At 52.6% G+C, this 13,461-nt stretch overlaps 1 protein-coding gene across 1 annotated transcript; it reads left to right on the forward strand.

The window, feature by feature from the left end:
• The first annotated feature begins 4,808 nt into the window (after nucleotides 1-4,808).
• Nucleotides 4,809-8,977, forward strand: LYPD3 (LY6/PLAUR domain containing 3). The gene is made up of 5 exons (XM_019434512.2): nucleotides 4,809-4,967; nucleotides 5,546-5,677; nucleotides 6,473-6,643; nucleotides 6,933-7,094; nucleotides 7,921-8,977. Exons 1-5 carry the CDS (start codon nucleotides 4,883-4,885, stop codon nucleotides 8,400-8,402), a joined length of 1,032 nt encoding a protein of 343 aa, XP_019290057.1. The 5' UTR covers nucleotides 4,809-4,882; the 3' UTR covers nucleotides 8,403-8,977.
• The last annotated feature ends 4,484 nt before the right edge of the window (nucleotides 8,978-13,461 follow it).

Here is a 13,461-nt window from a genome sequence, read left to right on the forward strand (position 1 = left end):
CCCTACTACTCATCACTTAGGTCATAGCTCAGGTGGTTCCTTCTCCAGGAGGCCTTCCCTGACTTTCCGGGCTGAGACAGGTGCTTCCTCTGGGCTTCCTCTGTGCCAGCCCTGATCACTCTGCCTGTGCTTCTCCCATCACAGCCTTGAAGACACTGGGTCCTCACTGCTGATGAGGGTGTCTTCCTGTGCTGAATGGGAGTCCCAGGAGGCAGGGTTTGGGGCTGTTTGGGTCACTACTGAGTCCTTGGCACAAGGTCTAAGTGCAAACAAGGTGTTGAAGGAATGTCTGCTAGCTGAATAAACTGACGAGAAAGAGCTGCTGAGAACTGAGGGACAGTGGAGAACAGGCAGACAAAGGGCTCTTCTTTCTTTAGATCTTCCTCAAGGTGCTCCTCCTTCAGGAAGCCCTCCTTGATCCACAGTCCCCTGGGATCACTCACTTTGGCGTGGACCACTCACCAGAGTGTAGAGACAGGTCTTCACCCACTGGGAAGACCTCTCTGGAAGTAGGTACTCAGTCCCTCTGGTCCCCATTTCCCCAGGACCTAGGTGTCCCGTTGCAGGATTTTTTGAGGATCCAGATGTGGTGCTCCTGAGTCCTGGGAATGCAAACACCCCAATCCTCAGGCCCTCAGGGATCCCCGGTGTCCCTTGGCCTTCACCTCCAGGTGCGAGACATCTGGATTCTTGGATCAATCCATTCCCAGCCCCTCTACAAACTGGATGCTCACAAGAGCAGGAATTGTTCATTTTCTCTGTGTGTGTGTGTGTGTGTGTGTGTGTGTGTGTTTATTTTGGAGAGAGAGAGAGCACATGAGTGGGGGAGAGGGACAGGGAGAGAGAGGATCCAAAGCAGGCTCTACACCGAGCGATGAACATAGAGCCCGATGCGGAACTCGATCTTACAACTCTGGGGTCATGACCTAAACTGAAATCAAGAGTCAGACAGTCAACCAACTGAGCCACCCAGGCGCCCCCTTAATTTTCGTTTTGAATTTGTGTTTTGTAGGTGAGGTAGGAAGGGATATCATGCATTGAGTTGGAGGGATTGGAACCTTGGCTCACACAAGGTTCCACCTCCTGCCACCTCCCGCCTCCCTGGGACAGGTTCTGTCTGCCCTACCCTCCCTGCCCCTGCTCTGTGATCATTGCCACCCTCCAGCTTCCGGAGGGCCTGGGTGCACCTGGGACAATCAGGGCCATGCGCTTGTGCCTCATGGCATCTCCGGGTGGGGCATGGCAGCGGGCAGCTGCGCACTAGAAGGGGAGCCCAGCAATCCGATCTCTGGTTGCGGGACAGGGTCTGTAGGTACCTGTGAAGGTCTGGGCTCTCAAGCGCCCAAGAGGTTTGTCTTTGGGAACATGACATTGAACAGCAGGAGGGGTGGAGAAAGATGGCAGAAGAAAGGAAAAATGCAATTCTGTTTTAGTACCTTTAATGGCACTCTTTCCTGCCTTTTGTTTTTTTTTTGTTTTGTTTTTTTTTTAAAATTTTTTTTTTTTCCAACATTTTTTATTTATTTTTGGGACAGAGAGAGACAGAGCATGAACGGGGGAGGGGCAGAGAGAGAGGGAGACACAGAATCGGAAACAGGCTCCAGGCTCCGAGCCATCAGCCCAGAGCCTGACGCGGGGCTCGAACTCACGGACCGCGAGATCGTGACCTGGCTGAAGTCGGACGCTTAACCGACTGCGCCACCCAGGCGCCCCTCTTTCCTGCCTTTTGAACCCGGTCCCCCTATTTACATTTTGCACCAAGCCTCACAAATTAGGTAGCCAGCCCTGCCCCTTGACCCCACCCCTTCCCAAATTGTGTGTCCCAGAGGCAGTGGGTCTGAGACAGGCTGGGAATACCACTGGCCTCAGAGCCTGCCTTGGCCCAGGGGACAGGAAAACATAGTAAATTGGGCCCCAGGGTTGTCTGAGGCCCAGGCATGACCTCCACGGCCGGAGAGCTGCCTCCATGTTGACCCCTGCGTCCACCTCTCTGGGGAACCAGATTCTAAATCACTTTGCAGTGACCTCCGTGAACAGGAGCAGGGAAGAGTAAGTGGAGGCCCCACATTCACACCTCCCTCTGCTCTCTGGTCTTGGGCCAGGTGGGGGTCAGCGCCCGGGATCCAGGCAGGCCTGAGCAAGAGGAAGCTCCCCACCCTTGGGTACCACTCCCTCCCAAGATGCTAGTTCTTCTGGTCTGGCCAGCTGGGGTTCCTCCCTGAAACTCTCCCACGCGGCTGGGGCCTACAGGGCCTCCTGCTCCTGAACGCACAATAGTTACAGTATTATTACCCTGCCTCATTCTATGTCTCAGGAGATAGGGGTTTTCAGAGCCTTTTGGCAAAGGAAGCAGCTGAAGTTCAGAGAGGGAGTCCCAGTTGCTCAAGGTTACACAGCAAGAGGATGGGGCAGGCAGAATTCAGTTTTCAGGTTGCCTGATGCCAGAGTTGATACTTTGCCCACTGCCTCATTCCACCATGAAAGACACTCCTTCCTTCATTATAAAACAGATATCTCAGAGCCTCAGAGAGGTGAAGACACTTTCTCAGGGTCACACAGCAAACCATAAGTGGGGCTGGGATTTCAAGGCTGAGAGGCAGGGGCCCATGCTGGATGACTTCAGAAGTAGTCATTCACTTTCTCTCTGTGAGCCTCAGCATGATCCCAAGTGACCCCACCTATATGACTGAGGCGCTAGTCATTATTGGGAATGGGGGTGCTGAACAGGGTCTGGGGAACAGGTAATATTTTTATGAACACAGCCGCTCGTTTTCCCGGCAGAGATAAATCATCTATGAGCCGGGAGAAACAAAGGAAGGTGAGAGATGTAACTTATATAATGATGTAATATAGTATATAATATAAATAATACATTATATAAATACTATAACATAACAGAATAATACACCATAACATAGCAGTCACTTATATTGGCCTGGATATGGGGACGCTGAGTCATTTTGCGGTTTGCACAATGTTCTTGTTTGTTTCTGAATTCAGACACGGTAATGCAGCGGTCTTGAGTGTCTCGCTCCCCCAGGTCACAGTGTGGCCCCGTCTGTGTTAGGGTGTAACAGAACACCATGGCCTCGCTGTGGGTGCCTGGCCAGCTCCCTGCTGTCCGGGGATGCTTTTCTTCCTTACCTGGAAGACTGTCCAGCATCCTCGCTGGTCTCCTGCATTTCTCTCTCCTTCCAGAATCTTGTCCTGCTTTACACGGAGGCCAGAGTGACATTTCTTCTTTCTCCCCACCCCCTACTTCCTTTTTTAATAATGTACACTTAGTGAAATATCTAAGTATACAGCTGGGTAATTCTTTTTTTTTTTTTTAAGTTTATTTATTTATTTTGAGAGAAAGAGAGCACGATCAGGGGAGGGGCAGAGAGAGAGAGAGAGAGAGAGAGAGAGAGAGAGAGAGAATCCCTATCTGCATTGTCAGCCCCGCCACGGGGCTCGAACTCACGAACTGTGAGATCATGACCTCAGCCAAAATCAATAGTAGGATGCTTAACGGACTGAGCCACCAAGGCACCTCTATAGCTGGATAATTCTTCACATATTTGTACACACATGTAACTATTGCCTGTGTGAAGACAGTGGGGGCTCATCACTATTGCCCCTTTGGGACAAGGTAACCCCTGTTCTAGAACCTCATGTAAATGGAGTTCACTGTATGTTTTATTTGGGTAAGTCTTCTTCTTCTTCTTCTTCTTCTTCTTCTTCTTCTTCTTCTTCTTTTTAAGTTTTTTTTTTTTTTTTTTTTTTTTAGTATCCTCTACACCCAACATGGGGCTGGAACTCACAACCCCAAGATCAAGAGTTGCATGCTGCACCCACTGAGCCAGCCAGGTGCCCCTGCATAAGGTTTCTTGAGCTCCACATGAAGTTTTTGAGATTCATCCACGCGGCTGCAGATGCCAAGAGTTGGCTTGTTCTCACTGCTGTGTAATATTCCATGGGGTGAGTGAACCACTCATTCTTTTTCTGCTCTCTTTTTTGTGGATATTCGCATTAATTCCCAGATTTTGATCATATTAAAAAGCAAGTCTGATTGTGTCCTTCCCTGCTGCTGATTTAGACCCTCTCAAAGCTCATCCACCTTTCTCAGAATTAATTCAAATCTCTTCACTGGGCCTGTAATGTCCTGATCCGTCTAGCCCCTGCCTGGCTCTTCGGCCTCCATTTCCACCTTCCTCCTCTTTGTTTCCTGAGCTCCAGGCACACAATGGTCCAGGCTACTCCTACCCCTAGATCTTTGCACTGCCCCCCTCTGCTTTGTAATCTGCTCTGCCCCCCGGGGTCTTCGAGAGCACAACTTGAATGACATCCTCAGGGAAGCTTCACTGACCAACCAGCCCCCACTTCCAGACTCCATACCTCCTTGGAGCTACCTACACTTCTTCCTTCATTGTTCCAGTTGTATACAACAATTTGTGTGATTACTTAATATCTGTCCCCTCCCCCCCCCCCCCATCAGACAGTGAGCTCTGTGAGGGCAGGCACCGGTTCTGTCTTAACCTCCAACAGTAGTCCCGATCAAAGCTGGCATATGGTAAGTACTCATTAAATATAGCAAGGGCCCCGTGTCGAGTAGACCCTTTCCCCATTCTGAGCCTCCGTACTTTCCCCTCTACCCCCCAAACACACAGACTTTCTCCGGGGAGCTGCCGGGGAACCTTGACTCCCACCCTTTCCCTCCTTGGCAGCTGCTGGGTGACGCACCCAGGGGCGGGTGCTCCGCCCCACAGCGGACGCTGATTTAGCCCGGTTGGGCAAGGCCAGGGTTGCCTGGGGGGAGGTTACTCATCCCGGGCTCAGGTAAGAGGGCCCAGGTTGGGAGGCGGCACACCCAGGGGGGACGCCGAGGGAGCAGGACCTAGCCATGGACCCTGCCAGGAAAGCAGGCGCCCAGGCAGTGATCTGGACCACGGGCTGGCTGCTGCTGTTGTCGCTGCTGCTTGGAGAAGGTGGGTCTGCTGCGGGAGGGGATGGAGGAGGTCGAGTAGGGGCTCTAGGAAGGAGGTCTCTCCTACAGGGAGATCTGTGGGGACGATCTCCCATTCTGAGCAGAGGGAGCCTGTGGGAAAGATCGTCTGTCCGGGTCGAGGGGGCTGTGAGAGAGGTCCCCCAATCTGGCCAGAGGGGACTGTGGAAAGGGTCCCCCGCCCCGGTCCGAAGGAGCAGTGGGAAAGGATCCCTCACTGAGCTAACTGGACTGCGGGAAAAGTTCTCCCATCCTGAGCGGAGAACGGGGCGGCGGGGGGTGGGGGGGTGGGGGGAGGGAAGATGTCCCTCCCATCCATAGCAAGGATCCCCCCATCTTGGGCAGAAGGGGCTGTGGGGAGGATGCTCCCACTGTAGGCATAGGCGGCTGGAAGGAGAGCGGCACCAGATTTGTGGCGAGATTTTTACTCCTGTCCCGGAAAATGGTGGGCAACAGCATTGTCACGTCCCGGGGACAGAGGGCGTGGGAAAGACTATTTCTCCTTTCGGGGACGAGGCTTCAGTAGGAATCGCTTAGTTCTGCTCGGCCCTGCGCCCCCAGGAGCGCGGGCCCTGGAGTGCTACAGCTGCGTGCAGAAAGCAGATGACGGATGCTCTCCGCAGAAGACCAAGACCGTGAAGTGCGCGCCGGGCGTGGACGTCTGCACCGAGGCCGTGGGGGCGGTGGAGACCAGTGAGTGGGGCCCTCGGGTCCATTCGTACCCCTTCGAAGCTCCTCCAGCCAGGCCCCGCCTCCTTTTGCCCCGCCCCTTCTTTTGAATTTGTCCGCACCCATTCAACGCCCTCCAGGACTCCCTTTCATCCTGGCTGGGGCCCTTTAACACCACTACCGTTAGGGCTTAGATGGGTGAGGGGCTGCCGAGTAACTGGCTGGGGTGAACTGGGAGATCCGGGATCGGGGACTTGGTCCCCTTCGAGGGCACACCCTATCCATTTCTGCTCCACCCCTGAGACCTCCCTACCCACTCTGTCCCTGCCAGAATCCTCTATCCAGGTAGGTCCGCGGTGATGCAGACCTTTCTAGGGCTCTCCTCCTAGGTTCCCTAGACTGAGGCTCCGCCCCGCTGGCCCACCCCCGGGGAAAGCCCGCCCTTCTCTGAGGCTACAGTTTCCGGAGACCCCACCTCGGTCTGACCCGGTGCCCTTTCTGTCAGTCTCCCAGTTCCTTCATAGGATGCTTTCTGCCGTTCCGCCCCTCTGCCGCCGAGCCCCGTCCTAGCTCCACTCTTGGCCCTCCTCCTCGATTTTGTCCAGAGTCTGTCAGCCTGTCTGTTCCCTCGGACTCAGCTCTTTGAGGTTCTGCCCCTCCGTCTGTCGTCCTTCCCCCGGCGATCGGCTTTCTGAGGCCCCTGCCCTTCGACTCTGGCCTGGCTACCGTCTGGCCGTGGCGGGGGGAGGGGGGAGGAGGAGGAGTCCACTCGAGGCCCCGCCCCCCGCCTCCGCTCACCCCGCCCCTTCCTCTCCGCAGTCCACGGGCAGTTCTCGGTGGCAGTGCGGGGCTGCGGGTCCGGACTCCCGGGCAAGAATGACCGCGGACTGGATCTTCACGGGCTTCTGGCCTTTATGCAGCTGCAGCAATGCGCCAAGGACCGCTGCAACGCCAAACTCAACCTCACGTCGCGAGCGCTCAACCCCGCAGGTCGGTGGAGGCGGGCCCTAGGCCCGAGGGCGGAGCCACACCGCGGCTGAGCCACTGGGGTGATCCCCAGCTGGAGGCGGGAGAACTCCGCACGGGCGGGGGGCGGGGCCACGCGGCGGCGGGCGGGGCCTCGTCGCTGTAGGCAACGTAGCGGGGACGCTAAGCGCGGGGCCCGGCGCTGGGGCCCGGCTAGAGGCTGAGCTCGGTGTACTAGGCTGGAGGGACTTTGGGCGAAGCCGTGCTGCCTGAACCTTCTCGATCCCTTCCTTCCGTCGCGCTCCCCTCGCAGGCAATGAGAGTGCGTACCCGTCCAACGGTGCCGAGTGTTACAGCTGCGTGGGGCTGAGCCACGAGGCGTGCCGGGGCACGGCTCCACCTGTCGTGAGCTGCTACAACGCCAGTGAGCGCGTCTACAAGGGCTGTTTCGACGGTAACGTCACCCTGACGGCAGGTGAGCGAGCCGGGAGGAGGGGGCCTACAGGAGTTGTAGTGGCCTCTCTGGCCTCATGGGCGGTGGGTAGTCCCTTTACCCAGAGGGACCCATCTCCAGCGCATTCTGGAAAATTGTAGGCCAAAGTTCTCGTCTCACCCTAGAGCGTCGTGAGAAATGCAGGCCTACCCCCAACGTAGCGTGGGGCTACGGTTGCTTTTGTCCTAGAGGTGTTTTTGGGAAATACATTTCCATAGAGTTCTGCCTGGTGCAGAGTGGGACGACGTGCTTTGGGAAATGGAAGCCTCCAAGCTTCTAGAATCCAGGGAGTCTAGTTGTGACTCCTCAAAACTCAAGGGGTCAGGGTCCCCACCCAGCCACCTAGGAGAGAGACCACCTCCTGGCCTCTGTCTCAGGGAACCCTGGGAGACGTCCTTCAAACGCCTCTTCTGCCAGGTGTATTATGGGAGATGTAGTTCTGATTCTTAACACTAAATTTTGGCAGGTGCAGGAGAGAGGGAGATGGGAAATACTATGAGAGGGATGTTTGTTTCACTGTTTGGTCTCATGAGAGGTGTATCTCTGTCCAAACTTTCCAGACTTTCTTCCAAGGCATTGTGGGACTTGTAGTTCGTCCTACACACCTTTCCTCTCCAAAATGGGAAACGTGGTCCACCAAGTGCCAAAGACAGTGGGACAGTGTTTCTCAAAGGGGCGCTTTTTGGATTAATGGATGTAGAGCCCCCCATCCCCTGTTTTGGGGGTTCTTGCCCTGGTCTTGCCTTTAAGTTTCCTTCTGGCTCTGCAACCCTCCAACCACCGACCTCCCTGTGTCTCCCTCCTGCAGCAAATGTGACTGTATCCTTGCCTGTGCGGGGTTGTGTCCAGGACGAGTTCTGCACGCGGGATGCGGTGACAGGCCCAGGGTTCACACTCAGTGGCTCCTGCTGCCAGGGGTCCCGCTGTAACTCGGACCTCCACAACAAGACCTTTTTCTCCCCTCGGATCCCACCCCTTGTCCTGCTGCCCCCTCCTAAGCCCACCACTCAGGCCCCAACCACCTCTGTCACAACCTCTACTCCAGCCCCAACCACTCTTGTCTCTGCCACTAAACCCACCACGGCCAGCCAGACTTCCCCACGGGAAGTACATCCTGAGACCTCTCAGAAAGAGGAATCTGGCTTGGCTGGAGGTGCCGCTGGCCACCAGGACCGCAGGAATATGGGACAGCACCCTACAGGAGGGGGGGCCCATAATAAAGGCTCTTCAACTTCCTCGGCTGGGTTGGCAGCTCTAGTGTTGGCCTTGGCTGCTGGCACCCTACCATGAATTTTGCCATCTAGAAACTTCCGTCTTGCCTTATTCCCCAGCCCTGGGTACCCTCTCTTCCCATGACTTCCCTTTCTCCTCACTGGACTGGGCTGGCCCAGCCCCTCTTCTTCCAATCTCCGCCCCCCACTATCCCCAGCTTCTGCTGCACTGGTTTGCGGCTTTGGGAAATAAATTTACCGTTGTATATATATCCTGCCAGGGTGTTGTAGCTTCTGGAAGGCAACAGGTGTATCTCCCTCTTCTTTGTCTCTCCCTGGTCTCCTCATGGTGTCTCTGGGCAGAGAAAAGTCAGGGCTGTCACAGGGAAGATGGGAGAAACACTGATAAGCTTTCTATTCACCTTCTTATAGCCAGTCCGGAATTTGGGGGGGGGGTTGCGGAGCAGGATAATGGTTCCCTCCTCTGCTGGCTGGTGTCCCTGCTCCCCGTCCCCTCTCTGTGGGAATCGGTTCAGCATCTGACTTCCTTATTAGACTGTGAGCTCCTCAAGGGCAGGGACCGCACCTCAGGCCTCCATGTGGTCAGTTTCTGGCACATGAAGGTCTCAATAAAAGTGTAATTCCTTTGTATAAGCGTTTCGAAGGACTCATTTCTTACACTGACCTCTTAGTGTCGCCTCTTAGCTGAGCTAGGGCGGGAGTGTCAAGACCGTTCGCAGAGAAGCTGAGACCTGGAGCCACAGCCCAGGGGGGAGGTTGGGGTTGGAACTCCTGTGCTCTCCTGGGGTTTAGCCAGCTTGTGGGCAATCCCACCACTGGTGAAGGGGATGCCAGGTGAAAGCGTTAGGCAGTGGCGAGGGTGCCTGGGGCTTTTAGCAAGGTTTGGGCTCAGAGGGGAACTCTGCTTAATGGGTTGTCCCCCATTGCCAGGCCCCACCCACCTTGTCATCTGTTTGGTTTCCCAAGGATTGTGTGGTGGGCTTAGCCACCGCCTCGCACCTGTCCAGAGGTCTCACGGGTGCCGCTGTCAGTCTGTGTTCGTCTAAGCTCCACCTCCGTCTCCTCCAATCAGGTGAAGGTGTAGGGGCCCCAGGGAGAAAAAGCCTGGCTTCAGCCTGAGGCCCCGGCAGGCTTTGCAACTGCTTGATGGAAGGGGGACCAGATGTGGGCAGGAGCGAGATAGTAACAGTGATATTTCCGACATCACTATTAATGGGGAGTAGTAGTATGACAAAACGATAGTAAATAATGATTACAGGGACAAAATAGAAAATTAATAAGAGCACGAGCAACAGCAATAATAACTAGTTATGGAATGTTAATCATTTGCTTTTTTAAAAGATTTTTAACTATTGTTTTATTTATTTTTGAGAGACAGAGCATGAGCGGGGGAGGGACAGGGAGAGAGGGAGACCCAGAATCCGAAGCAGGCTCCAGGCTCCGAGCTGACCGCACAGAGCCCGATGCGGGGCTCGAACCCATAAACCGTGAGATCATGACCCGACCTGAGCCGAAGTCGGACGCTTAACCGACGGAGCCACCCAGGCACCCCAATTTTTTAAAAAGTCTTACCACGTGCCAGGCCTGTACCAAGGACATTTGCGTCCACAGTCTTATTTTCCATTTAGATTCTCAGAAGGGATGGCTGGGGAGACCAAAGCTCACAATTGGTAAAGTGATTTAACACCACAGCAGACCATCCATGTATCCGGTACTGTGTTCAGTGCTGTACTTGCATTAACACACTTAATTTGTACAACCATTCTGTGAGGTAAGTATTAATCATCTGCATTTTACAAGATGAACAGACGAGACCCAGAGAGGTTGAGACACTTGCCCCAGGTCACCCAGCTAAAAGTCACTGGAATCCAGATTTGAACCCAAGAGGTGTGGTTTGGCCTTACTGAGCGTGACCAAGATAGCTGTGACTTTTCCCTCAGCTTGACTAAACTTTAGATAGTCTTCTCTCTGTTTTTATTTTATTGAAAAGTTTTTTTTTTTAATGTTTATTATTTTTGAGACAGAGAGAGACAGAGCATGAATGGGGGAGGGTCAGAGAGAGGAAGACACAGAATCCGAAGCAGCCTCCAGGCTCCGAGCTGTCAGCACAGAGCCTGACACTGGGCTCGAACTCACGGACTGTGAGATCATGACCTGAGCCGAAGTTGGATGCTCGACCAACTGAGCCACCCAGGCACCCCTACTTCTCTCTGTTTTTAAACCGCTGACCTCCCTCTCACCCAGGCTCTTCCTGAATCCAGATGGCCTAACCACAGGGGTCCCAGACCTCGCTTTTCTTAGAGCATTGACTTTAGAAAACTTGTTATTATAAATTCTTGCTCCGTCCCTTTGAGAGATATGTAAATATCTTTAAAAGCCGCTTGCCAGTTTTACAATCCAGGAAATGTCGGTCTCAGGGGACCTGGGAACCATCTCTTTGGAATGTAAACATCTAAGGAGATTGCCCCCCTATCTCCCAGTTTCCCTAAGGGGGTGAGAGCCTAACTTCTGTGGGCACCTTTTTCCCAGTTGTAAAACTACCTCCTGTCACAGAGACACAAGCACATTTCCTTTTCCTTTGGGGAAAGCCAGTTAGCAAACGCAGGTGATCTAAGATCTCCCCTTAACTCCAGCTCTTAAAAACCCACCTTCTCTTTGTTTCAGTTGAGTTCAGACTGAGCGCTGGCTTCTTTTCCCTCCTGCAGTACCGCCCCCCCCCTTTCTCTCTCTCTCTCTCCCTCTCTCCCTCTGCCCCTCTCCTCAGCTCAAGTGCTCTCTCTGTCTAAAAATTAAAAAAAGAAAAGAAAAGAAAAGGAAAGAAACCCCGGAAGCACCACTTTAACCAAATGATCAGAGTTAACATCACTAATAATGGGACGGACACACAGCTTGGACCTCCTGATACGATACCCGAGAAAGGACAGGCCTCACTTTTGTGCTATTGGGCAAAACGTGCCCAGCCTGAATCTAACCGTGGGGAGGCATCAGACGAGCCCAAACGGAGGAACATTTGACAAAGTGGCTGACCTCTGCTCCTCAAAAATATCCCTGGCAGGAAACAAAGAATGACAGAGGCCCTGTTGTACATGCAAGGGGGATAAAGAGGCCTGACAACAGAGTGCGTGTATGAGTCAGGATTTTCTTTTGCTACAAGAGACATTATTTAAGCAATTGAAAAGAATCTCAAGGAAGTCCACAAATTAGATCATTTATGTTCCGTGTTAATTGCCTGATTTAGATAGATACACTATGCGGGGCGCCAGGGTGGCTCAGTCGGTTAAGCGGCCGACTTCGGCTCAGGTCATGATCTCGCGGTCCGTGAGTTCGAGCCCCGCGTCGGGCTCTGTGCTGACAGCTCGGAGCCTGGAGCCTGTTTCGGATTCTGTGTCTCCCTCTCTCTGACCCTCCCCCATTCGTGCTCTTTCTCTCTCTGTCTCAAAAATAAATAAACGTTAAAAAAAAAAAAAAACTAGATAGATACACTATGCTTATGTAGGAGGAATGTCCTTGTTTTTAGGAAATCCACATCAACCTGTATTTAGAGGTCAAGGGGCAACATGTCTACCACTTACTGTTAGGCTGTTCAGGAAAAAAAATATTTATACAGAGATAGTGAAAGTGATAACATAAATGTGGTAAAATGCTAACTCAGGGTAATGTGGTTGAAGGGTAGGTGGAAATTCTTTGTTGCATTGTTATAGTTTTTCCTGTAAGTCTGAAATTATGTCAAACACTTAAAAAAATTAAGAGGGAACCATAGTACCCCACTAAAGCAAATAATAATAATGTACCTGCCTCAGAGAGTTGTGAGGATTAAAATAAGTTCATATATATAAACGGCTAGGACAGTACCTGGCATCTAGAAGGTGCTGGATCCGTGTTATTATTTCTTTAAACAAATTTTTTTTTAACGTTTATTTACTTTTGAGAGACAGAGAGAGACAGCACGAGCAGGGGAGGGGCAGAGAGAGAGGGAGACACAGAATCCGAAGCAGGCTCCAGGCTCTGAGCTGTCAGCACAGAGCCTGACGCGGGGCTCGAGCCCACAAACTACGAGATCACGACCTGAGCCGAAGTCAGACGCTTAACCAACTGAGCCACCCAGGCACCCCTATTATTTATTTTATCTTTATGTCTCTGGAACATTACAGAAAGTAGATGTTTGCCAGGTAAATGCTTGCTCCTTAAGGCATCCATTGTTTCTATGTGCCGGGCACTGAGGTAAGCATTTTATAGGCACCACTGAATGCCCTGCATGGTCTTGTAGAATAGAGCTAGCATTGGTTTTTCAACTTTTATTATAAAAAAAAAATCTCACCCAGACCAGTTGGAAAGATCATGCAATGCACATTCCTTTGCGCTTCACTTAGATTCAGTAACTTCTTTTTTTTTTTTTTAATTTTTATTTTAATGTTTATTTATTTTTGAGACAGAGAGAGACAGAGCATGAATGGGGGAGGGGCAGAGAGAGAGGGAGACACAGAATCGGAAGCAGGCTCCAGGCTCTGAGCCATCAGCCCAGAGCCTGACGCGGGGCTCGAACTCACGAACCGTGAGATCATGACCTGAGCTGACGTCGGACGCTCAACCGACTGAGCCACCCAGGCGCCCCTAGATTCAGTAACTTCTAACATTTTTTTCAGGCCCACTTAATGATGCTGCATTTTATAGATGCAAACACTGAGGTGCAAACAAGATTAAGTCACTTCCTGAAGGTTTTCCTGAGCTGGGATTTGGACCCAGGGAATCTGACCCCAGAGGGTGCCCCCCAGATATGTTCGACATTGCGGGACACAAATGGGGAGGCCCTGCCCTAACCTTCTACAGCTCCCTGTTTAGCACAGCACCATTCAGTATGGTGGCCACTAGCCACGGGCAGTGTATGCTTTTAAGTCTAAATTCATTAAAGTTAAATACAATTTAAAATTCAGTTCCTCAGGGCGCCTGGATGGTTCAGGCAGTTGAGTGTCTGACTCTTGATTTTGGCTCAGGTCATGATCATAGGGTCGTGAGGTCAAGTCCCGCTTCAGGTTCCACACTGAACCTGGAATGTGTTTGAGATTCTTTCTCTCTCTCCCTCTGCCCCTGTCCCCGACTCTCACGTGCACTCTCTCTTT

This window comes from Panthera pardus, unplaced genomic scaffold (assembly GCF_024362965.1).
Source record: "Panthera pardus isolate Hobbes unplaced genomic scaffold, ASM2436296v1 HiC_scaffold_18, whole genome shotgun sequence".
In the NCBI taxonomy this organism is placed as follows: domain Eukaryota; kingdom Metazoa; phylum Chordata; class Mammalia; order Carnivora; family Felidae; genus Panthera; species Panthera pardus.

What these genes read in the sequence shown, in the direction of transcription:
- LYPD3 (XM_019434512.2), top strand. Translation starts at nt 4,883, where the DNA reads ATGGACCCTGCCAGGAAAGCAGGCGCCCAGGCAGTGATCTGGACCACG. An exon ending in GCGAGCGCTCAACCCCGCAG is followed by an intron (nt 6,644 to 6,932) that starts GTCGGTGGAGGC and finishes CTCCCCTCGCAG; the next exon opens with GCAATGAGAGTGCGTACCCG. An exon ending in TAACGTCACCCTGACGGCAG is followed by an intron (nt 7,095 to 7,920) that starts GTGAGCGAGCCG and finishes TCCCTCCTGCAG; the next exon opens with CAAATGTGACTGTATCCTTG.